The sequence below is a fragment of the Cottoperca gobio genome, chromosome 9, assembly GCF_900634415.1.
Source record: "Cottoperca gobio chromosome 9, fCotGob3.1, whole genome shotgun sequence".
NCBI classification, from domain to species: domain Eukaryota; kingdom Metazoa; phylum Chordata; class Actinopteri; order Perciformes; family Bovichtidae; genus Cottoperca; species Cottoperca gobio.
The window spans coordinates 24,770,264-24,794,239 of record NC_041363.1 but is presented as its reverse complement, the minus strand read 5'-3'; the positions used below and the strand labels follow the sequence as shown (position 1 = coordinate 24,794,239).

Here is a 23,976-nt window from a genome sequence, read left to right as displayed (position 1 = left end):
TAGAAATAATCAGGTCATTGTTAAAATAGATAAATTAATGTCCATAAATACCTTACAATAAATGACATAATCATTAAACCCTTTGTAATAAAAAAATAACACAATGTTGCTTTCAATTCATTTTTTCAATGAGTTCAGATAGATTAAGAATAATAACATAATGAATGTATACATTTGTTTTATACATTCATTATGTTATGTTATCTTTGTGCTAAGCTATGCTAAACACATCCTGGACGCACCGAGATGAAACTGATATCCACCTGAAACATCTAAGAAGACAGATTTTGATTATTGAATCAATACTAATCGCCAAGAAATCGATGCAGATGAAGCTAGTGAAAAACTGTGACTATTTTGAGAATATGCATAGAAAATGCGGAGAGGGAACCATCAGTTCAAATATTTTGGCTGGCTTTTAGTAGTACGAACTGTCACTCTGTGTTAAGAAGTTTCACAACCTACATCTTCAGGACCAGACCCTGAACAAGTCATTCATAAACTGCTCTCGAATTAGAAACTAGTATTTGGAAATAATCAAATCTGAACCCACTCTGAGTGACACAATGCCACATGAAATGCCTTAAACTTGTATTCTCGACCCCTCTGGTTGCAAAAAGAAGTCCCACTGTATAGAAGTCTATGAAAAAATTACCCTACTTCTCATTTTATTTATTACCTAATTAAACATTTTCCTGATGAGTTTATTTTCTCAATCTCTAGTTTCAAGTCTTCTTCAATACAGCATAATGTTCGTTTTGTAAATTATGGTCCCATTTGGAGTAAAATAAACGATATGCTATAGGGCATGTCTACCTTGTGATTGACAGGCTGCTACCACACTGTTGTCCTTGTTTTCATCTTACAACTTGTGTTTTCAGTTCATGAAAGTTAATTGTATTTTGATTGCATAAAAAAGTCTTGTTCAGTTGTACTAAGCTCCACCCTCTTGTGTCACTTCTGGTTGCAAAAGAAACAAGATGGCGACGGCCACAATGCTAAACTTGAGGCTTCAAAATGGTAGTTCATAAACCAATGGGAGACATCATTTTGATAAAAACCGAATGAGTTAGCTATAGATAGTAGCATACTCCACTTCGATCCATACATATTAACATTTTCTATTTGTCAGTGTTGCAACTTCACATTTCAAATTTAGCAAACGTGAATCTGTCACCAAAGCATTGCAAAGAATAATTTCTTTATTCACAAACAAATGCAGAGATTGTCCCAATTTATATAGAATAACCGCCAGTTTTTATAAATATTCTACTAACCATTACTTTTTTTTTTTAATTCAACTTTGCCAGCCAGTATATAAGAGCTGCTCATCATGAAGGGATTTCTTCACTCTGGGTTTCAGCTGTGAGTGTAACTGTTACAGGGTGGTTTTAATGCTGTATATGCTTTATACCCTCATAAGAACAAAATTCATGGATATTATATTACATTGTATATATATTTTGGGCATGAAGGAATGAAACGATTGCTTCTGTATTGGCTTCTAAAAAATAACTCCATCTTGGATCCTAGGGTGTTAGTCCAGCATGTGAATCTGTTTGTTACTGTTTCACTCCTTGTGTGTTGCACTGTACAACATTATCCTCTTAAAGCCAAATGTAAACAGTTAGTCAAAGGGTTAAAGGATAAATTACCCAGCAGGCTTTGCCTTCAGTGCGATGGTGGACCCTTCCTTCCCCTCTCATCAGGCATGTCAGTGGATTCCCTCTGCACTGCTCTGCTGTGTACTGTGAGTTAACATTTCCATTGCTGGGAACATCTTTGCACGTTGGATGCTCATTTGCCTCTTAAAGGTCCCTGCTGCTGCCTTTTCATGGGGCTGTAAGAATAATTTAGTGCGGGAGGCCCGAGATCACTGGAGATTATGGCTATGAAAGGGGAAAAGGACGCGTTATTAATGCTTGCTCATCGGTAAGAGACAAATGAGAAATAGATCCCCAATGGGTCTGAATTCACTGTAACACATGGCTCTATGGGAAACCACGGTGGCTTCAGTGTGTTCTATAAAAAAACCAAAGCCTCATGAAAAAAGAAATTGTAGTGATACTGAAAAACACTGCAGGTCCCTACTGGCACATTATAGTAATACACCAAGAGATCAAATACATTAGGGTCACTATAAAGTGCTAATTAGTCCCTGCAGAAATATTATAGGAACATCATGAGGGTTACCTTTAGACTAATGGGGATGAGAATAATAAGCACAGTAAGGTCAATATGAGAACATTCTATATAGAAACATTTAAATATTTTACCATATGAAATACAAATACAATGAAATTACAACTTTATTTCTTCTGATATTCAATACTAATGTTGACAATTATAGGAAAATAGATACAATACAAATAAATATAGAAGCAATAGCCCAATATGCAGTAAAAACAACAAATACACAGATCACACAATGCTATTAGAAGCCTCCACAACAGTATATGGATCCTTAAGCTATTAAGAATTTCACTTTCAGAAAGTTGCTGAGGTATCCTCCCTAGTATGGGTGAATATGGTGGATTTTACATTTCCCGTAATACAACTCAATATCAGCTTCTCTTGTCATTTCTTTTGTTCGAATGTGGCGGCAAATTAAATATTCAAACTGTGATGACCTTGTATGGCCGATCAACAGCAATCCAAGCTAATAAATAAAAATGGAGGGGGGAAGTAATGTGTTGAAGTATTCTGTATTCGACACCATAGATGGCCGACTTTGTAAAAAGCAGCTGTCTTTTATTATTTTATTCCTTTAATCTAGAAAATACAACGACTTCCTCCAGTTTGTAACATAGGATTTTGTGTTTTAACTTGGCCCTTAAACCTAAACTGAGATACACTGATGGACGTTATCCTAAAAACACTGTGATGAGACTTTGTCAGCAGAAATTATTTCCATGTTAGAGACAGAATTCAGATATCATCAGGTCAATGTTGTCGTCTTAAGATATGTTCAATTCAACACGTCCTCACTCCCAATCCGTCCAATATAGCAGCTTAGTCAGTGACCCTACGCTTTAAATGACAATGACTTGGTCAGGTTTAGGCAACAGAACTGCTTGGTGAGGTTAAGGAAAAGATTGTGGTTTGAGTTAAAATAAGTTGGTTTGTTACAGAGTTAACTACATGTTACTTCTCCTTTACTCCCTCTATAACTATAGCCATGTAGAGCAAGGTAACAGGGCCGGTATGTGGTCAGGATGCCAGTTTCCATATGAACAAGGAAAACCGGTGACTTGAAGACAAGCCAGCCATGATTGTTTTGATTGTACACATACAGAAGAGCAGCCATTCAGAGAGGATGAGCTCTCTTGTTGAAATATCACTACCAGACCAAGGAGTGCATGTTACAGCTCACTTTTGTCTTTACACCTGTTTAATAATGTTTACCATCTTACTGTAGCATTATTAGCATGCTATCAATTGGTAATTAGCATTAAACACAATTAAGTACATTAAGTACATTAAGCTGGTTCAGGTCTTTTGTCATAAACCAAAATACTGGAAAACAGAGATTTTGACCTGATGGTGGTGCTAGATGAAAGTTTGGGAAATAAACACTTTTTACTATTCTTCCTCTCTGGACACAGAATGTTTGCACCAAATGTCATTCCAATACACATAAAGGTTGTTGAGATATTTTAATAAAAAACACTGATGGTGGCAATAGGGCATCGTCTGGGGACCATGGAGATCTGTACAAAATGTGCTGCCCATCCAACATGTGTAGACATTTCACTGAATAAATTCTGAGAATGTCACTTGAATTTATATTTTGAGGAACTTGATTATCAGAAGCAAATTCCATGGCAATGCATCAAACAGTTGTTGAGATATTTAAATAAAAACTATGTCAACATCATGCTGGCACTCGAGGAAAAGTCCTCAAAGGATCATCAAAGTCAGTAGGGATCATGAATGTCTGCACCAAAGCTCATGGTAATCCATCCAATAGATATTTCAGTTGGGACCAAAGTGTTGGACCGACCAACAGTCATCGCCGTCCCTGGAATATTTTAGAGCTTTAAAAGAGTGTAAAAGTGTATACGTTCCATTAATGTAGTTCTTCTTAATTAGCGTCCCCAGTTTAAGGAGTGACAGTGGGTTTGTTTTGTGTTTCTGCAGAGTTAGCACATCTGTGGGAAGACCCCCCACCAGGCCACTGTTAGCCCAGCTACGCCTGGCCATAGAGCATGGGGGAAGGTTGGGGTTCCCATTCCTGAATAAATTTAAGGTCTCTTCTAAAGACCCAGGTGTCCAGCCCCACTGCTGACCTCTGACCCATGCAGAAGAAAAGTTATTGAAGCCACTGGTGAAGCCTCCTAAAGCTGACCAGCGAGGAGGGGCTGGGAAAGTGGCCTGATGGAGGCGAAGGGTGGCTCAACGGGGTCACAGCAGAGAAAGACGGGAGGTTTTAGGAGGTTGAGGGGGGTTCAGTGTGTGTATGTGTGTGTGTGGTGGGGTGGTGTCACTAGAGTGAAGAAGTTTCCTCTGACCCCCCCCTCCTCCTCATGTCCACAAGTGTGTCCCTGCAGCTATTGTGACTCTGAGCTACAGCAGGACAGAAGGCCTCAAACAAACCGGGTCTAAACAATGTTTGGCCCCTTTTGTTTCTCGCCTGCCTTTCTTCTTCAGCCCTCCATCGCAATCTACTGGCCTCCTTTGTATTGATTTCCCTCATTCAGCAGCTCTTCGGCCTCTTTCCGCTGTTTTATATGCTCTTTTCTGGCTTTTTTTGTCCACCACCTCCCCCGCCGAAACCCTCCCTCCTCCGGCATTCTCTGCAGTGTGAGAACGCAGTGCGCCTCTTGACTGGATGCAACTCATTAAAGACACCTAATTGATGAAGAGTGTAATTAGTGTGACAATCGGAAAGGGGAAATCAATATGTTTTTAGCCAAAAGAGCCACATCAGGGAGGACAAGATGGAAGAGAGTAGCATGTGAGGAGAAGCGTATGTTCGGCTGACAGCAGCATGAGGAGGCTCGCTGCCACTTTTACTTGCAAACAAGGAGAAATTGAGTTTCAAGAAAAGAGCTTTTTGTTTTCTCCCAGTTCAATTCTTGACTCTTGACTTGTTAGAACTACATCACTTGGGAGTCTATTAATCTAAAAATGCCACCACACGTCAGAAATACACAAATGAGACCTGAAGCTGTTCCCAAAAAGACATTTACAGTGCTCACACTTCAGAGCAGCATCTCATACAGTACAAACACATTATGTGTCTCTAGGTTGCGCTTTGAGTCCTGACTACAGCTGTGTTTAGAGTAAATAATAAAATGCACCATTTGGAAATATGAAGTACTGAAAGACAATAGCACAATAGTCCAGCTGCTGTTAGAAGCAGGTATCCTCAAGTGGAGAATCAACTCAGCATTTTGGACCAAAATGTCTGTTTGTAGTAATGTAGTAAAGTGTTGGCAATCCAGTGCTGTGATTGTTCTCTGCTGGATATATCAGCTGATCACAGATGCATCAGTTTCAGAGTTTTGCCAATAAAGAACATGTCTGTACAGAAAGGCCAGAGAACCACTCGTATGCACATATTTGTAATTAAGTCACACGTATGAGTGACTTATTTCCTGCATTTACACATTTTAATCAATCGTGCAAATAACAAACTATGACGAAATGGGCTATTTTATTATTAAGATCAATGTGCTTTCTATAACAACGGTGGCATAACAATTTCAAATGCCATAAACCTCCAGGAGGCTTCACAGTCCTCTTAATTTATTACTTTAATCAGAATAAATGGAATCTTTCATTTGCATCTGTATGAGCTTCAAAACACACACAGAGCAAGCGACCATAGGATTAATATATCATTGTCTTCCATTCAAGTACAGCATCTCATCAGAAAATATTTTTTAAAGCCATATCTTGCAATGTTAGATATCCGTAATATATTCTTGGCTACACATCAAAAACATATACTTTTTTTTACTGAAATCTGTTCTTCCTCGGTTATTTTAGGTTTCAATGTGAACCAACAATCAGACAAATATGAGTGAACACACAACCTGCCTGGTGGTAGTAATCAAAACTTCGGACATTCTTTTTTTCTTCTGATTTTCAGACTGGCAAATTGTGTTTTTGTGTCATTTCTTTACATTAAATATAGTAAAATATAATCTTTTTTTAAATATATCCACACAGCACAAGTTGCAGCTCTGATTTTAGGAGGTTGTGGAATCCATTAATTTTGAGCTTTTAGCCTATTCTTGTGGTCACAGTCACACACACACACCTGCTCCAGTCGAAGGATTACCAAGAAGAATCAAGTCGATCATTGCGAGCAGTTATCAAGCTCTGTAGAAATGTGTCTGCTTTGGCTCATTCTACCTCACACCAGAGAATAAATACAGTCACAGTAAACATCTTCTCTCTGTAAGGGTTCATGTTTTTGAGTTCAGGCCCTTGGTGCTTTGGGCAGCAGCAGAGTTCCCAGTTGGAGAGGCTGAGCGCTCCATCTCCTTCCTCTTCTGTGCTGCTTGTCTGCCCCCTGCTGGTGAGGAGGGGGACAGGGAGTCCTGCTGGGAGTCTTGCAGAGAGAGCTGGGAGAGGAGGAGGTCCACACACTGGACCAGAACAGAGTCCAGAACCTTCTTCTCCTCGGAGGAGAACCGGCCCAAGACGTGACGATCCACCTGTGTTTTCTCCATCGGACGGCCGATCCCGACCCGAAGTCTGGGCATCACCTGCAGGAGACGACAGGACGTGAGAAAACTGCTGGTTTACACACATTCACATGATCTACCTTCAGTCCAGTCCAGTTCTGTGCTTGAGTTTTAAATGTTTTGTTTGTCTGCAGAAATACACGTAAACGTTCGTCAGATACAAATCTAAGCTTTATTCTGCACTTTAGTGCATTTCAAATGTGCACCTCAGTTTGTTCTATGTGTATATCTTTTGTGTGTGTGTGTGTGTGTGTATATATATATATATATATATATATATATATATATATATATATATAATATATATATATATATATATATATAATATATATATATATATATATATATATATATATATATATATATATATATATATATATATATATATCTATCTAGAGCTAGCAGCAGGTCTCTCTTGAGCGTGAGACCCTGTGTCTCAATGAGATTAACTGATTAAATAAAAACATCTTGGAAATATGTCTGCGCTGTCACCATGACTTTAACCAGCAGATGTAAGTGAATCAAAGTGAATCAAACATAAAAATGAGACTCTTAAAAAACAAAACGTGCCTAAGAATTCCAATGGGAGGTGTTGTGAACAGTTGTGTCACTTACATCAGTCTGAAGACAATCTACACAGGAGCGGACTCCATTATGACCTCTGTGAACAAGAAGAAGTTGGGGTCAGAGTCAATTTTGCGTTGTCACGGTAATAAACACAGGGGGGAAGTTGTTCTTGCACCTCAAACTGTCATTTCCACAAAATATAACAGTGAGCATCAATGTCCTGATATTTGTATACTGAATCTTATAACTTCACATAACAACATAAAATGGATTTGGGTAATTATTTCTTAGAGGGAACTAGATGCACACATGTATTTATTTGCATGACACATTGAAAGCTTTACAAATAACATTCATTTGTTTTACTTTTCTAGACCTTCAAACTGCGGCGTGGAGAAGTATTAAGTCAGAGACAACATGAGCTCTCAAGAACGTGATGAAGGAAACCGACCTGGCACTTCCTCCATGTTTGACGGAGATTTTCCCCAGAGGTTTGTCCATTTCATCGTGGACCAGAAAGATGTCTTCAGGCTCGATGCCGTATTTACTAGCTGGAGAGGACAAACAGAAACTTTAGATCATCCATATTAAATATCCAAGAAAACATTTCCAGGAATTTGTTCATTAATGACACAAATTAATCAACAAACAACTTTATCGTTCTTAGTTTTCTTAACTTTTCATGAATAATTCAAACATCTCCAGGATAAAACGTTTCTTTAACAGACAACACCAAATTGTTCTTTTCTATTTTTGACCAACAGTCAAATTTTAGAGCGATATAAAAACAGTGAAAAGCAGCAGCCAGCCATTATTGGGCATTTTAGCTTCATAAAACAACTAAAATGACTAACTGATTAGCAAAATCGATTTATCATTTCCTATCAATCGACTAAATTGATTATAAATTGATTGAACAGGAAGGAAGGTAACACTTATTCCTGCTAAGCATCACCTATTGCATAACACACAGAAAGACGGTGACCTCACCTGCTTTGGCCACTGACACTCCATTGACGTTCATCAGCAGCCTGGGACGGAGCAGCACCACATGTGTTTGTTGTACCTCTGACACGATGACCTCACCAGACACGTGCTTGTCGCTCCGCCAACGGTCAGCCACGCCGAGCCGGGCGGCGAGCGTGCCGAGCACCGCCATGCCGACGTTGTGTCTGGTACCCTCCATCCCCGGGTTACCCAGTCCCACCACCTGTCACACACACACAAATATGAATACACACATCTGCAATATTGAAAGCTACATGTTCTGTAGTTTACGGAATTCTGAGGATTCTTAACGATGTGATCTAAAATCTTTAAATTGAGTTTGAATTAAGAATAGCAATAACAAGAAGATCTTTAGATACATATTAAGTTATCATTTTAGATTTGAACTATCACAAATTAAATTAAATGGCTGGTGATATATATACTTCTACACCTTAAGATCAGGCTTAAAACCATAATTGAAACGATGTTGTGTTTTCTGCCTGAATTTATTCACTTATTTATATATCTTCCCCATGTCTGTCTCATATTTTCTACATACGTTCAGATTTTATTTTACGGTCTCACTCATATATTTGTCTTTTAAATACATTTAAGTGTATGAATTGTGCTATATAAATAAATATGCCTTTATATTTTTCTTTTTGTCAACGGAGCTCATGAAAAGACCAAAACTAACAATGAATTTATTCTACTAACAAGTAGTGTGCGTGTTTTCAAAGCCAGATATATCTCATTCCTCTGTGCCATTGTTAAATTAAGTTGAATCAGACGATTGAGACACATCCAATGAAAGGTTTAAAAACACACTAAAGGAGAATGGCAAATGTGATTCTACAATAACAATTCTTCCTTTGAAAAAGTTTTAAGTCAACTGACATAAACACACAGGACATGTGCAGCAGCTGCCTTGTACTGATGGTACTGATCCATTGGCAGCAGCAGCTCTGTTAACAGCAACACTATAGACTACATTGTATTCAACTCTATGGCTGCTGACACACTGCAAACATTGTGTTCTGCATCTACACACTGAGCTTTTATTTATTTTTACTTGAACAGGACTCAGTGAAAAGGCAAGGAGAAGTTAACGCAGTGAAGGTCAACTGAGAAAGTACATTAAAAGATTACAAATATGACAAGTTTATTAAAAGAAAACCGAAATGTGATGTGATCTTTCTTAAGGTGCCAAAATGTAACTTATATCTCATAGTATGATTACAATGTCTCCATTAAACCCCTTTTTGTGGCTAGACTTGTGGACAAACTAGGACTGGTCCCTAACCCGTCACAGTTCACCAGTAGTAAACAGAGAGAGCAGGCCAAACTCTATTCTAAAAACTATACATTAAAGGGCAGCCTTGCTTCGTAACAACCATATGGCTGAAGCAGTGACGTTACTCCATTAGATATCTAGCACAGAAATCATCACTTCATTTGAATGAGATTTAGACCGAATTAAAAAGTGGCTTAGACTGATCCTGAAAATGTCTTCAAACGTACATTATGTGTAACAATGTCCAAACAGCACTATATTCTCAAATATGTTGAATGTTGTTTGGTTGGATTTATCAATCCATTACGTTTGACTGGCAATTCTGTTGAGAAAATCTATGGTAGTGAAAGTTAAACAACTGTTCGTGTAGCTACAGTACAGTGAAGTAGACAGCATGTAAATGATGTGAGGTTAAACACTTACCAGCCTTCGTCGGCCGTGTGTGTGTATTGCTGCTTCAATGCCCATCGCCGGTGTAAACGGCGCACACAGCAAAACTCGGTTTATGACTCTTGTTAAAAATCGTCGCATTGTGACAAAGTTCAACAGCTTCTTAAAAAAGAGTGACAAATAACGACAACATCTACTTAAAACTGGGACTTTTTTCAATCGGCCCATAAAAAAGACTGTGAGCTCTTGTCATTAGGTTAAATTTCATACGTTTTCAAAATGATGTATCGTGAGGAAACATTTCCATAAGAATACCCTGTATGTTCATTGTGTAATTAGACTTATTTCTCAATGGGATTCAATGTATATGAACTTAATCCAGTTATATGTATCTGTAGATGCCTTTAATGTATTAGCTAAGTAATATCTAAAAAAAACTCCGAACTCAGAGAAGTTTTTACATCGTATTTGTCACAACTATGTGAAGGTTACTTTAACTGGTTTTGTTAACGTTAGCTTACTACGCCTAGCTTACTGTACCTTGTTGGCTCAAGACAACACCAGCAGACACACTTAAGAACAACCACACACTACGTTAGACAGGTGAGACCAATATATAGGATACTAACTAAATATTGTCAAGTATTTAAACGAGGTTACATTATTGAGCTAGACGTCCTGTCATGCCTCTGTCACAAGTCAACGACTGTTGGAAAGACCTCCTGAGAGGACTGCCTTTTCCTGCTCTGCTGGGCTACAGCACCATCTAGCTCGGTGACTGAGAATTACAGTAGGCTCACATTTTGCTCAACAAAAGCAATACACTCAACATTTGAGATGTATTTTCAGAGGCTGTATTCTACAGAAAACACAGTCTATTTTCTGAGTGGATGGGGATTGATCAGGACACACTGAATAACAAAAATGTATGCAGTAGAGTGTGTTAGTGGCAGGGCAGGGGTCACACCTATCACCACATTTCCTGATAAACACACCTTCAGTGTCCATCAGTGAAAACACCTGCTGTAGTCTCCATTACGTGACCTGTTAATGTTAAAGCAGAATGTAAAAATACTATCTCATCATTTTAATTGAACAAAAAACTATTTCTAAAACATTGTTAAAATAAATAAATTAGGCAACCAATATTTTCTTAAAACGTTTGACTACTACATTTATTTGATAACTTTAGTTAGTAGTTTCTTTTCAGATTCTGATTTATTCTACAAATTATAATAAAGAAATAGATAAGATATTTTTATATCAATATGACTTGTTCCCCAGGGCGAAGTTCACAAAGAGCAGTATATTATTTAAAAAAAATTGAATTAGCCCCACCATTACCGCATATTTAAATCTTGTACACATTAATTAATATAATATAAATGGAAATGGACTATTCTGCAAAATGAGTACTTTTACTTTGGGCATTTCAATTATATTTTGAAGCTAATACTTTTGTATTTTTACTTAATTTCTTTTTTTTGTAAAATATACACTAAATGTGGTAAAAGTAGAGTTTAACCTCTCTACCAGATGGGACCTCAAGATTTAGTGGCAATTCAGATGTTGTCTTAAAGCTTTTGTTATTTTAGTTTTGATCAACGTTTAGTCCTGTATTAACAAACACATTTTAATTTAATTAGATCGCCACACACTAGTTGCCACATTGTGAACCTGGAGCCGGAGGTGCTGGGGCCTTGGTGGTGACCTGTCCAAAAATATAAATATATGTATTTACTGTCCTTAGTAATAGTTATTTTGTCACTTAAGAGATATAAACTATTCAACATATATAACCCACGTTTTACACCTACTATAAAACACTATAAATGTTTGCATGGTTTCTGAACAATAAGGAACTTTGTGTGACTGAATTTAATAAACATTGTAGAAGAATGATCAAATAAAAATCTTGGATTCAACTAATGGTTTAATATTGTTTTTATTAAATATTAAACATATATATATATTTGACAATTTCCTTGTAAGGATCATTATATTGTGTGGTCAATGTAATTATGACATATTAATGCCATATCTTTAATGTTGTTAAAGAAAATGTACTTCAAGATATTTAATTAATTGTACAGACTTGTAACTGGACAAGTAGCACGGGAAATAAATAATCAGAAAATGACTTTCAAGGGTCGATTCGGTGACTGGCCTAAAATATCTCAGGTCAAGGAAGACGCACAAAGAAATAGATATTGAATGTCTTTATTTGTACTCTGGAAACTTACATTTTTTACATTTGCCCTTTGAGCTGTAAGTCCAACAGACTGATCATCAGTCTTGACTTGGGGTGCAGGGAACAGCGTCAATAACCGGCTGACATCTCTCAACCACAGCATTGATCTCGCCGACGCTCACGCCATCGTAGATGCCCGTGATGTACGTCCAGTGGGTGTCTCCGTTGTGATTGGTCCTGCTCAGCCTGCCAGTGAAGGGGATGTCGGCCGTCATCTTCCTGCCGTCCATCCTAACGGTGCAGGAGTGGTTGGGTGGCACCAGCAGCTCCACAGAGACAGAGTGACTGATGGCCTCCACAATACTAGTTCCCTCTGAGAAGGTCACAGTCTGCTCCTTGCTGAGGTCCACAGTCCCCGGGCCAAGGATGGGCACTTTGGCCTTCATGGTGGAAATGGAGCCGTTGCGGGTCTCCCTGCCAATATCCCAGAACTTCGCTATCGAACTGGTCTTCTCCAGTCTCACCGTCTTCTGCACATTTCTGCACTCCAGGTTGGTGACTTTGGCGAGCTGCAGGGCCTCCGGAGGATGGTGGAACAGCTCCATCTGGTCGATGCCATACTCCACATGAGAGATGTGCTGGCTGTATCTGTCTCTGTTAATAGCGAGAACCTGGTAGCTCTTGTACCAGTACTCATCGCCCTCCCAGGGAAGGAAGAAGGCCTCGTGTTGGGGCACTACTTTGCCAAGACCGTACTTGTTTTTGCCCACATAGATGTCTGAGTCGGGGCAGGTTTTGATGGCATAACCTGGGACTGACCCATACGACTCTTCAACCCACTCCAGGAACTCAAAGTGATCCACGTTGACCAGCATTTCAAACTTGGAGGAAGCATACTCTTTGTCAGCATACGGGTACTGGCAGAGGTTCCCTTTACTGGGAGAGTAGAAGCCGGCCTCGCAGTTGACTTTGCACACGTAGTCGTTGCGTTCGGTGTAGCCGTTGAAGATGGCGACGGCACCGTTTGGGAGAGAGCCGCTCCACGTCACCCACTTCAGGTTGGTGTGTTCACCAAACATGGGGAAGGAGTGAGAGGTCGTCTCAGTTTCTGGAGTCTCTCTAATTTCAGGAGATTGGATGACTTCCCGGGAAGGGACAACATCTTCCAGCGTGGGGTTAAGCCATGCCTCTGGAAGAGAATACAGGATCAATATAGTCAATTTCAATCATTTAAAAGAAAATGAACCTAACAGAATCTAGTCTTAATCAAAGGCTGATATACTTGTAGTAAACCAAGGTGTATGGCTGTAATGCAAACAACATTGTTCACGTACTTGCATGCATACTTTGTATGTACCTGGATGTTAAAAGTGTATCCACTACGGGCAGATTAGAGCCAATCATTCTTGTCCGTAACGAGAATATCTTCCTTGAAAACTTTGTTTTTGCAAATACTTTCATGTACTTAATTGCTTCTTGCGGATGTGCAGCGTACATTTTTTCAGGGATGCACACAGCTGACAGATCAACACATCTTCATACCAAAACGACAGAATAGGTAGGTTGCCAGTGAAGGTAGTTATTACGTTAAGTATGTGATGTAGAACGTGACGTGGTAACGTCCGTAACTTAAAATAATAAAATCTTGACTATTGATTTCAAACTGGATAAGAACTCTGGCCCCTGGGTCTTTAGTCCTGTGTTTGTTTGAATCTCCTCCGTAAGTGGAGTTTTGTTGCTCTTTATAATACCAAACCAGACTTCCACTATTGCTCCTGTCATAATCACTTCTAGTGGCCGTAGTAATTATGATAACAAACGTAAATATGGTTCGTCACAATCTGCTTGTACAAACCTATACAGCCTTTTTTTTTCTCGGTGAGGACGGCCTGGACAGAATAATAATATCGTAGTTGGGAATTAGTAAGTATCTAAGTATTTTGTTTTGGTCGACCTTGATCATACGTTGGCTTGTAGGTTGTTTTTGTAAATATATCATGTTTTTAATTTATGCTGATGTAACTTCTGTGAAATTATAGATTGAAACTCTATCTGGGTGTCTGACTAGATAAAACAGTATTATTATGATGTGACTCACTGCTGGGTTGTTCTTGCCCTTCATGCACCTGGGAGATGTAGAGACGCGGGTCAGTCTGCAGTGCTGGGCTGCAGAACTGCAGCACTGCCAAGAATACAGCGACAGGCCACCTCATCTGGACACACAGAGAAAACATGACCCGCATGTCAGCATCACTGGGGATTCAGTCTGAAGCAAAAAAGCAAAACTCATCAAACTTACAAAAGTATAAGCACTGGGTTAGGGTTGAGTGTGGTCATGTCCCACTATGGATACTGATCGATTCATTTTTTATTAACCAATAACTATTTTGGGGAAATGAATAGCAAAGGGAGCCAAGTTAAGTTGTATTTAAATAACATAACATGACCTGCAAGTTCTTTTTCACGCAAGTTTCTCATTTATTTCTGGTTTGAAATAAAATTTAAAAAATGAGAGTAAAATTGACCCCTAGACTACTTGAGGTTTCAGGAACAATTCAGTCCAGCTTGTACTTTACATATTGTTTTTATTTCTGAATAAGTGATGGCTCAGTTACAGCCATTATCACAATGCAACAGTTAATACAGTTACCATTAACACCTATGTTTTTCAACTCAAAAACTTTGGAAACCACTGCCCTCACTCTGATATAGATGTCTTTACAAATGGCTTTTGCTTTCTAGCTTTTGTCACACAAACTTCCTGATCAATATCTAGGTTTAGTTAAGTCTAAGAGTTTAAGGGCAGTGCAACTGGCCTGTTGAATAACATATTGAATAGTGCATTATTTAAAAAGCTTGCTCTCTCATGAAAATGTGATAATGTCAATCTACATTTATGATTAAAATGTGTTCTTTGCATAACATTTGGCCAATGAAATATTCAGAAATATTAGGATATAGGATTATTTCAGTTAACAAATTACAAAAACATTAAAGGAAATGAATGGAAGGAAACAAAGTCCTGGTAACATACACCTTTGTGATACCATAATACACATGGTTTCCTCACATACAACGTGAAACAGATAGTAAAAATCTTCATGTTCAATCACTTCATGTAAATGAATAAAAAACTGCCAAAGATGTATTATTAAGGCAGCAGTATTATTAATAATTGGATGCCGCTTCATTTATTATTTCAAGAGCAGCCATAGTAACAAAAATGTCACAACAAGAAGGTTCTAAATAATTTCAGATTCAAATATTTTAGACCCATTTAATTATTTTGATTGTCAATCAATTTCATGCACTGTAGGATAATAATCAGACAGTCAAATTATGTGGAATGTTGTAAATCTAAATCAGCACTTCATTCAGATATAGAGAAGCTGTGTTTACCTCAACAGATTCCTCCTGCAGTGAAGCTGCCTGCAGTATGTGCTGAGTTTTAAAACCTCCCTGCAGAATTATTGCCTGCAATAAACAGGACAGAGAGCTGCAGCAGCTTCTCGCCCGTTGACCCAGAGTTTACTCTCTCCTGCTGCTCAGTTTGAAGTGTTCATGTGAAAGGAAAAACTCAGAGCAGAAGATAACCACATATGGAGCTTTGGAAATGTAATATTCCCAATTAACTAGTTTAAAACTCATACAAGGGAAGTAGGAAGAGTGACTGAGCATGTTTGGTATTCTCACTGGGAGCTGATCACTACAGCCACTGTCCTCTGATGTCAGTGTCACAGAGAGGCCAGCTTCCCCTGTATGGATTCAAAACAGTGACCTTTATGAGCTAATTCCTATAAATATGTCCTCATTTATGGCGTCATCAGACACCTTAAAGGCTAAACAATAATATCTAGATGTGTTTAATACACTGAGCATACAATTATTTAATTGAATAAAAACTAATCACATGCCACCTGCAACTGTACTGCTGTACTTTTATATGCTTATTCTTTGTGTTGGACCTTTTGTTTGCTGCCAACTGAAACATATTTATGTACACATTGTTTGATTTTCATGCTCAGATGATTTTAATCAATATTATGGGTTAAGAAAAATTGGCCCTCTTCTTAGGCTCACAATCAAACCTCATAGTTTAACACAAAGCTGCTGCTATTAACTTCTAAAAAGTTAACACTTTGGAAGCATTTTAATACCAGATGTTGAGCAAGTGTATTGTAGTTCAGTGGTAAAGGAACAATTTTTACACATTTGACTGTTTCTGTTGTTTTTAGTGTGGCCTGTATAGTATTTGTGGGAGGTCTGGTACATACATTGTTAGATATGACTTATATAGAGAGGTTGGCTGAACATACAAGGTAAATAATTCACATATCCTCATACAACGGTTCGTATGATAACCTCCAAAAGGTTGTTCCTATTTTCTCATGCAATATCCTACAAATGTCCAGCAACACCTAACCAAGTTGTTTCTGTCTTCACAGGAAACAACTTGGTTAGGTGTAGGTAACGAAACAACTTGGTTAGGTGTAGGTAACGAAACAACTTGGTTAGGTGTAGGTAACGAAACAACTTGGTTAGATTTAGGAGAAGATCGTGGGTAGGGTTAAAGTAACTACGCGTGACAAATAAGTCAATGTTGACTTGTGATTTCACACAGGACACAAACAGCAGTGTCCTGGCTGCAAGTCTCGGTTTTTTGGCATTAAGGTAATTGTCTGATTTTAGCTGTGATAGCCGGTTGTCTTAGTTTCCTTCAGAACTAGAACAAGTTGCAGATAAAGGGCCATCATGCTGTTCTGACCTACTTTGTCCTTGACTAGAAAACATCAACCTGCAGCCTTGAAGGAGTGTAAAAATACATTCATGCTGATAATGATTACAGGATTCTTTATTGATCCTTCCTTAGAAAACAGCAGTGCTACCTCCTCCTGCTGTGAATTTACTCTTTGATGAGACTGTTAAAAGTGCTTCATAAATAAATTTGGCTGGATGTAACAAGCCATATCTACTAGATGATCGAGGATTGCATAATGTCCAAAGTGCTGTGCACTGATGACAAGATACTGTATGTTTAGATAAGCTCAGAATGGGAACACAGTGATTAAATCCCCTGTAATAGTGGGTCATTGATTAAGAAGGTCCTTGTTACGTAATGTCGCCGGCTGCCAAGATTACACTGGAGGAGAAGCGGCTCAACATGAACATTGTTCTGCACGTACAGCCCTATCATTGAAAATCGCTGATGCCATGGCCATCTGTGTGTGTCCTTGAGAAAGAAAGTTTTTATCCATTTATTTATTGAAGTCTGAATGAGGACTCTGTGTGAAACCAGGCTATGTAAAGGTCATTTGCATTGACAAAATGGCACTGTCACAGCCTTCAGCTGATTCAGCATTTAGCTGATTGTGTTTGTCATTCATGCAGAGAGAGAACTTTATGTTATTCAGATTCATGCTATCATTCAGATGTGTATACTGAGTGTGACGGGCAGTGATGTTGTTATTCTCTGTGACCCTCTTAGTTTCACATAATGGGAGCTGGTAGTATTGGAACAAGGCAGGTTCTTCTCATATAGAAAGTATTTAGTTTAATTTGCAGTGTCAAAGGAAATAATTACTGAAGTCATGGACGGATGTCACTCAAAGAGACACGTACCAACCAGGAAGAGACTCAAAATGACCAAAACAACTACGAAGAGATGCAAAACAGCTGCAAAGGGACACAAAGCAACTATAGAGAGATGTAAAACGACTACGAAAAGAGGCAAAACAACAACACAAAAAATCACTACAAATCGAAAACAAATATGAAGTGGCACAAAACAGCTAGTCTGTGTGTCTTGCTCCTCTGTAGGAGATGTAGTTGAGCCTTTAGCATGTCTGTGCCCAGGAGCCCATTGTGTCATAATCCGCCCATGCGTGTACTCAATGTCAAAGCTGAATGTTGAAATCTCAATTTTAGTGTTTTTCTCCAACATAAAGTGAACTACAAAAACAAACTGTAGAATACATTTAGTGATGCTGTACAAATGAACAATACCAATGCTCAGTCACTTTCAATGAAAGCCGGTGACATGAAGCTTCAAACTGACACACTGGTTTTGCGAGGATGCACCTTTCAAGTATACAAGCAGAATATACAAGGAGGTGACTAGAAAATACCTAGAATAACGTTGCACCCACATATATACACATATTATGCTTTTTAAACGAATAAAAGCTGAATAACACTTATCACAGTTGTTACATAACAGTTGTTTGTGAAGTCATACAACTTTAACCTACTGTGAATCTACCTTTTATTATTTATTCACCTTTATGATTAATTTACCTTTCATATATTTTTTTATCATGAATTTTTTTTGTACCCTCTCCATTAATTTTTTTCCATGTTTTTATTTTTAATCCCTGCAACTACAAGTAATCTTTTGCAAACAGCTATGGCCGATAAAAACCCTTGGTCTGTTTGAGTGTCTTTTATTTCACTATAATTTTATTGCAGTGTTTTATAAAATTGGTTAGTAGGTTCGGTTTGTGTGGTAAAGATGTAATAATTATTCTTTACTTTACTAAAAATATCATTACCACAAACTAAAACGTTTCAATTTAAAACAAAAATCCTGCAATCAAAATTCCATTTATCAAAAAATGTAGCACCCAAACAACTAACAATTTATTATGTATGGAAAATGTTTATCTACAGTAACCAGTAACTCCGGCTGTCAGATAAATGTTCAAGAACAGAGTGCAATATTTTCCTCTGAACTGTAGTTTAGAAAAAGTTAAGTCTGAAAAAGTAAATTAGCAGCTATAAGCAGAAGTACTTCTGCTTATAGCTGCTAATTTACTTTTTCAGACTTAACTTTAAAATACACTAAAAAATATAAAACATATACCTGGATGCGCTGATGTTTTTGTATGTTGTAAATATAAAATCATGACCTATCTGTTTCATTGTTAAGAGAATGGAAATGAAGAAAAATGATATGATTTTATTTTGCATGTATTTCCAACATGTAACGTTTTCGTTAAGACACAAAACGATACAAAACATATTTTCCATTTATACACATGTGTATGGCATTATTCTTTATTGTGACACATAATTTGCTTCCAATATCACAAACATCAGTGATATATATAACAATATTTCAGTTGTTAAAAAATATCTTCTGGTGTGTTTTCCGTCAGTCTTTCAGGGGCATGGCTTGGCGTCGAGAACAGGTTCACAGCGGTCCACTACAGCTCGGACTTCTCCGATTTGGACTCCGTCGTATATCCCGGAGATGGAGGTCCACTGGGTGTCTCCGTTGCGGTAGGTGCGGCTGAGGCGAGCTGTGTAGGGAATATCGGCTTTGATCTTGCGTCCCTCCATACGGACTCTGCAGGAGTGGTTTGGTGGGACGGTGAGCTCCACAGACACTGAGTGGCTGAGCGACTCCACCAAGGTGGTTCCTCTGGAGAACTGCAGGGTCTTCTCACCGCTCAGTTCAATGCCCCCGGAGCCGATGAAAGGGATTTTAGCTGTGATGCTGCCAGTGATACCCAGCATGGTGGCTCGGCCGATGTTCCACGTGGTCTCCACCTCTGTGGTCTTTGAGATGGTGACTGTCTTCCCCACCGTCTGGCATTCGTTGTTGGTGACCCCGGAGATGCGCATGGTCTCAGGAGGATACTGGAAGATCGCAACCTCATCTATGTTGTACTTGACGTCAGTAATGTGTTGGGTGTAGGCATCCCTGTTGATTGTCATGACCTGGTAACTCTTATACCAATACTCATCGCCTTCCCAAGGCAGAAAGAAGGCTTCAAACTGAGGAACAACCTTCCCAAGACCATACTTGTTCTTCCCAACATAGATGCCAACACCTGGGCAGGTCCTGACTGAATATTGGGGCACTGAACCATAGGAACCTTCTTTCCACTCCAGGAACTCAAAGTTGTCTTTATTGATCAGGATCTCAAACTCGGGTGCGTAGTACTCACTGTCTCCGTAGGGGTAGCGGCAGTAGGGGCCCAGGCTGGGGTTGTAGAAGCCGGCCTCGCATTTGTACTTGCAAACGTAATCGGTGCGCTCGGTGTAACCGATGTAGATTGCAACGGCTCCATTGGGCAAAGAGCCGTCCCAGGTCAGCCACTCCAGGTTAACGTTATTACCGAAAACGAAGGACGAAGGTAGATCCATCTGTTGCTTCAGGTCATCAGGAGTCAGAGGGCCCAACACTTTGTTACCAGTTGGTTCAGGCACCTGACCCTCCAGCTCTGGGTTCAGCAAGAAAACTGTATAAAAGAGACAGACAGAAAGTTTACATATTCAACCACAAAAATGCTATAATAAGTAGTTTTAGTAACGTACTAAATAGACTGAAATTCAGCTTAGCAAGAGTCAGAGCACTCAATAATAGTGACCATATTGTCTAAAAATAGCTTTAGCCTGAATGGTTAGGTATATACTGCAGGTGTAACGCAAAGCTAATATCTGTATGTCTTTATGTTACAAAAATACCTTTTCTGTGCTGTGAGCTCTTCTTCACAATGTCCTGCAGACTGGCTGAGGACAGAGCCAGCAGGGCCAGCATCAACAACACTGACAGCTTCATCTGGAGATGAAGCACAAAATGTTTTAAATCAAAAACTTTTAAATACGTTTGTTACGCTCAGAACATTTCATCCTTTAAATAACAAAACAATTAACTAACAGGATCCAAATATCTCTTTAATTTTGTCCTGTAAAAGGACATGCATTTATTATTCCAACATTTCCTTTGTTCTGAACACGAGAGACAAAATCACCTTCATCCAAATAACACATATTTTGGCACATGATCAACATGATAGCTGTCTTTTTACATGTTATCTGCAATCTCTTTCTCTATTACAACGTACCAATATACCAAAAGCTTTTATCTTCAATTTTTTTATCTTCAATTTTTTGTCTTCTTTCTATTTTTAGTTTTAACCTTTTTTTTGTAAAACCATAGGAGCATGCCACATTGCATTTACTACATATACAATATTCTCAGCGTGAATGATTTTGACCACAATCATTGTGCTGCGAAAATCTGACACTATAAAAAAAATATATAAGATAAACTAAAACAAAAACTAGTTAAATAATAATAATAATAATAATAATAATAATAATAATAATAATAATAATAATAATAATAATAATAATAATAAGCTTTATTGGTATAGCACCTTTCATACAAGAATTGCAGCCCAAAGTGCTTCACAGCAAAAACATAAAAATGAGTGCAACATTAGACAGAATAAGAGCATTTACTGTACAATAATCACAGTGTTGATGTAAATGAGTCTGAAGTAACATTATAAAAATAGCAGAATTAAAATAGTATAAAAAAGCAGATAAAAAAGCAGAATTAAAATAGCAGAATTAAAACAGTCTGAAATAGCAGATAAAATAGCATAATTAAAATAGTATAAAAGAGCATTGAAGTATTGTACCTAGTTTCTGTATCTGTGCAGTACTTAACGACCCTCCTGTCAGAAAACCACATTCATCACACCATTCTTGTAAATGTTTTAAACTATCAGGGCCATATTTTGAAAGCATGAGATCAACAATGGGCCCCTGTGGCCCTTCAACTGGTTTACTCCCTTTGCTACACATTCCTGGTAGTCTATTTCAAACTCTTTATTGACCCTTGTATAAAACACAGACGTCTTCGTGAGTCCAGACTCTTTTGGCAAAATCTTGGTTAAAGCCCGCTTCATAAACATACCCGTTTGTTAAGTGTTATGAAACCTATCGGTTAAAGCCAATGTTTCTCCAATATATTCTTTAATCTAAAAAGTAGGAGTAACATGTCAGTTTTTTCCCCCTGAAATGGAAATAGTCCAATATTTTAATTATTATTATTTATATTTTGATTATATTTTGTTAATAATCATTTAATTAAAATCAATAACTGTATTCATTCCCAGTGGGTCAATTTGGAAGTGTGTATCAGATCACACTTTTAACAATGTAACATTTTGATAATGCCCAGTCTTTACTTGGCATAAGTAAATACTTTTAGAGTTTAATCAGTTAATACAAATGGATTACACTTGATCAAGATCATCAGTGATTGTCCTGAGTTTGATTGACTGAAGGTGAAAAGAGACTGAACAGCACTCACCCTTACAGTCGCTCCCCTGTGAGTCCACAGCCAGTCACCTCCAGGTTTATATGTACTGCTTTATGGCTGAACCAGAAAGCCGACTGTGCACTTTCACTCTGTCTGACATTGACAAATAAACAGATACTGGTGCAGTGTGTTTGTTAACTGCTGTCAGTGTCTTTCTCAGAGCAAGATGGGATTTATTTTCTCTAAAAAGTTACTCTTTCCTGTATTCCTTTCTCTGCAAAAATATTATAATGGATTTTCATTACACTTTGTGCATGTTTTGAACTTTGGCCAATATATGAAGATGAAACTTTGACAGATCTCAATCTATACTTTTTCTCAATAGACAATTACTATCTGAGTCTGTCTACCATAACTATTAAATTGAAAGCCTCAAATCCATTCCATTATGGTAATAGAGCACTTTGGACGCTTTCGGCCAAATTGACTTTACAATAAGTATATTTTATTATCTTAGGAACAAGAGCAAGGTGTCATCAAAATTGTAAGAGCATCCCTTCCAAAGAAACAAGAGTTGGCAGCACCTCATTATTATCAATATGGCTAGGTCTCTGTGGGGCATCCTTTCCCCTGAAGGAACATGAGCCCAGTCTTATCCAGGCTGAATTTTAGCTCCCGCCTTAACATCCATTAGATATAGTGACGTATGCCTCTATCTGAGTGTAAGATTGGGGAATGACAAGAATAGCTGGGTGTCATCAGCATAGCAGCGGAAAGAGGATTTTTATTAATTAAAATTTGAAATGAAGGAACGACGTCTTTAGCTGTAACTACAAAGTGGAGAAGTGTTGTACATTGGTGTGAAGTGTAAAAAGGTCTATGTATTACGAAATACAACAACAAAAACTTTTACAACCCAGGATTTTAGAAAATGTTGACCTTGAAAGTTATTAGGAGATAATATTAAATAATCATCTACTGGAGCCCTAGATGGTAAACTGATGGCAAGTTTCCACTGCAAGGTACAGCTCTACTCAACTCGACTCAATTAGGAAAAGTTGTAGATAGTACCTGGTACCTGGTGATTTTTGTATTACCATCTTAGCCGACGTTACGAGTCGATACTAAAAGGTGGACACTTCAGACCACCGATTGTTCAGAGATAATTGTCACTAGCGCTTCACGGTACATCCTGCACTAGACTGCCGTTTTTAAATAGCAAACTACCGTCAATAGCAATCACTTCTTTTTTCTCTCAACTTGGATTTACTATCTGCAGAAGAAAACAACATTGTGAAAAGTACTGCCTCGTGTAATGTTGTAATGCCTCAAGCAGGTATTGAAGAAAATTGTTAAAGAAATTAATATTTATGGAATTATTTATGGACATTATGAGCAGGAGTACAAGGCACGTCCCACTTCCTTTAAAATCAATAATAACTTGTTTAGTTTTGTGTGCCTTGATTTACATCTGTGGAACAATTCAAACCAAGAGATCCATAAAGCTTTTAAAGTATATCTTTAACATTGCCTTCACACTGTATCAGTAGACAAACATACAACAATACTGCTCTTGTTGAGCTTAAAGCAATGCAAGGCTCTGGTTTACAGAAGGGCCCACACCATATTTATATTAATGATCAGCTCACTTGGGGAGCTGTGTCTCTGTGCAAGACAAAACTGTATCATCCTACATCTAATCTGTAGCATGTTATCAAGTCTTGTGTTCTTGTGCAAGAACATGAGATAAAGTATTGCACACTGCACCTGCTCACAGTGGCAACCAGGT

The 23,976-nt window shown here is 38.2% G+C and overlaps 3 protein-coding genes across 6 annotated transcripts; all 3 read right to left on the bottom strand.

Moving 5' to 3' along the window:
• Nucleotides 1-5,168: 5,168 nt before the first annotated feature.
• ptrh1 (peptidyl-tRNA hydrolase 1 homolog) lies at nt 5,169-10,621 on the bottom strand. 4 transcript variants are annotated; one of them, XM_029440618.1, is made up of 6 exons: nt 10,600-10,621; nt 9,973-10,098; nt 8,256-8,475; nt 7,717-7,816; nt 7,314-7,359; nt 5,169-6,719 (listed from the first exon to the last, which is right to left on the bottom strand). In XM_029440618.1, exons 2-6 carry the CDS (start codon nt 10,078-10,080, stop codon nt 6,417-6,419), a joined length of 777 nt encoding a protein of 258 aa, XP_029296478.1. In that variant the 5' UTR covers nt 10,081-10,098; nt 10,600-10,621; the 3' UTR covers nt 5,169-6,416. The 4 variants fall into 4 exon arrangements, with proteins under 4 accessions (XP_029296478.1, XP_029296477.1, XP_029296476.1 ...); XM_029440617.1 differs by having other exon boundaries at nt 9,973-10,101; nt 10,480-10,620; XM_029440616.1 differs by having other exon boundaries at nt 10,480-10,620.
• Nucleotides 10,622-12,228: 1,607 nt separating this feature from the next.
• Nucleotides 12,229-14,343, bottom strand: LOC115013931 (natterin-3-like). Its single transcript, XM_029440498.1, has 2 exons — nt 14,232-14,343; nt 12,229-13,319 (listed from the first exon to the last, which is right to left on the bottom strand). Exons 1-2 carry the CDS (start codon nt 14,341-14,343, stop codon nt 12,229-12,231), a joined length of 1,203 nt encoding a protein of 400 aa, XP_029296358.1.
• A 4,945-nt stretch (nt 14,344-19,288) lies between these two features.
• On the bottom strand, nt 19,289-20,693 carry LOC115013894 (natterin-3-like). The gene is made up of 2 exons (XM_029440456.1): nt 20,600-20,693; nt 19,289-20,373 (listed from the first exon to the last, which is right to left on the bottom strand). Exons 1-2 carry the CDS (start codon nt 20,691-20,693, stop codon nt 19,289-19,291), a joined length of 1,179 nt encoding a protein of 392 aa, XP_029296316.1.
• Nucleotides 20,694-23,976: the final 3,283 nt, after the last annotated feature.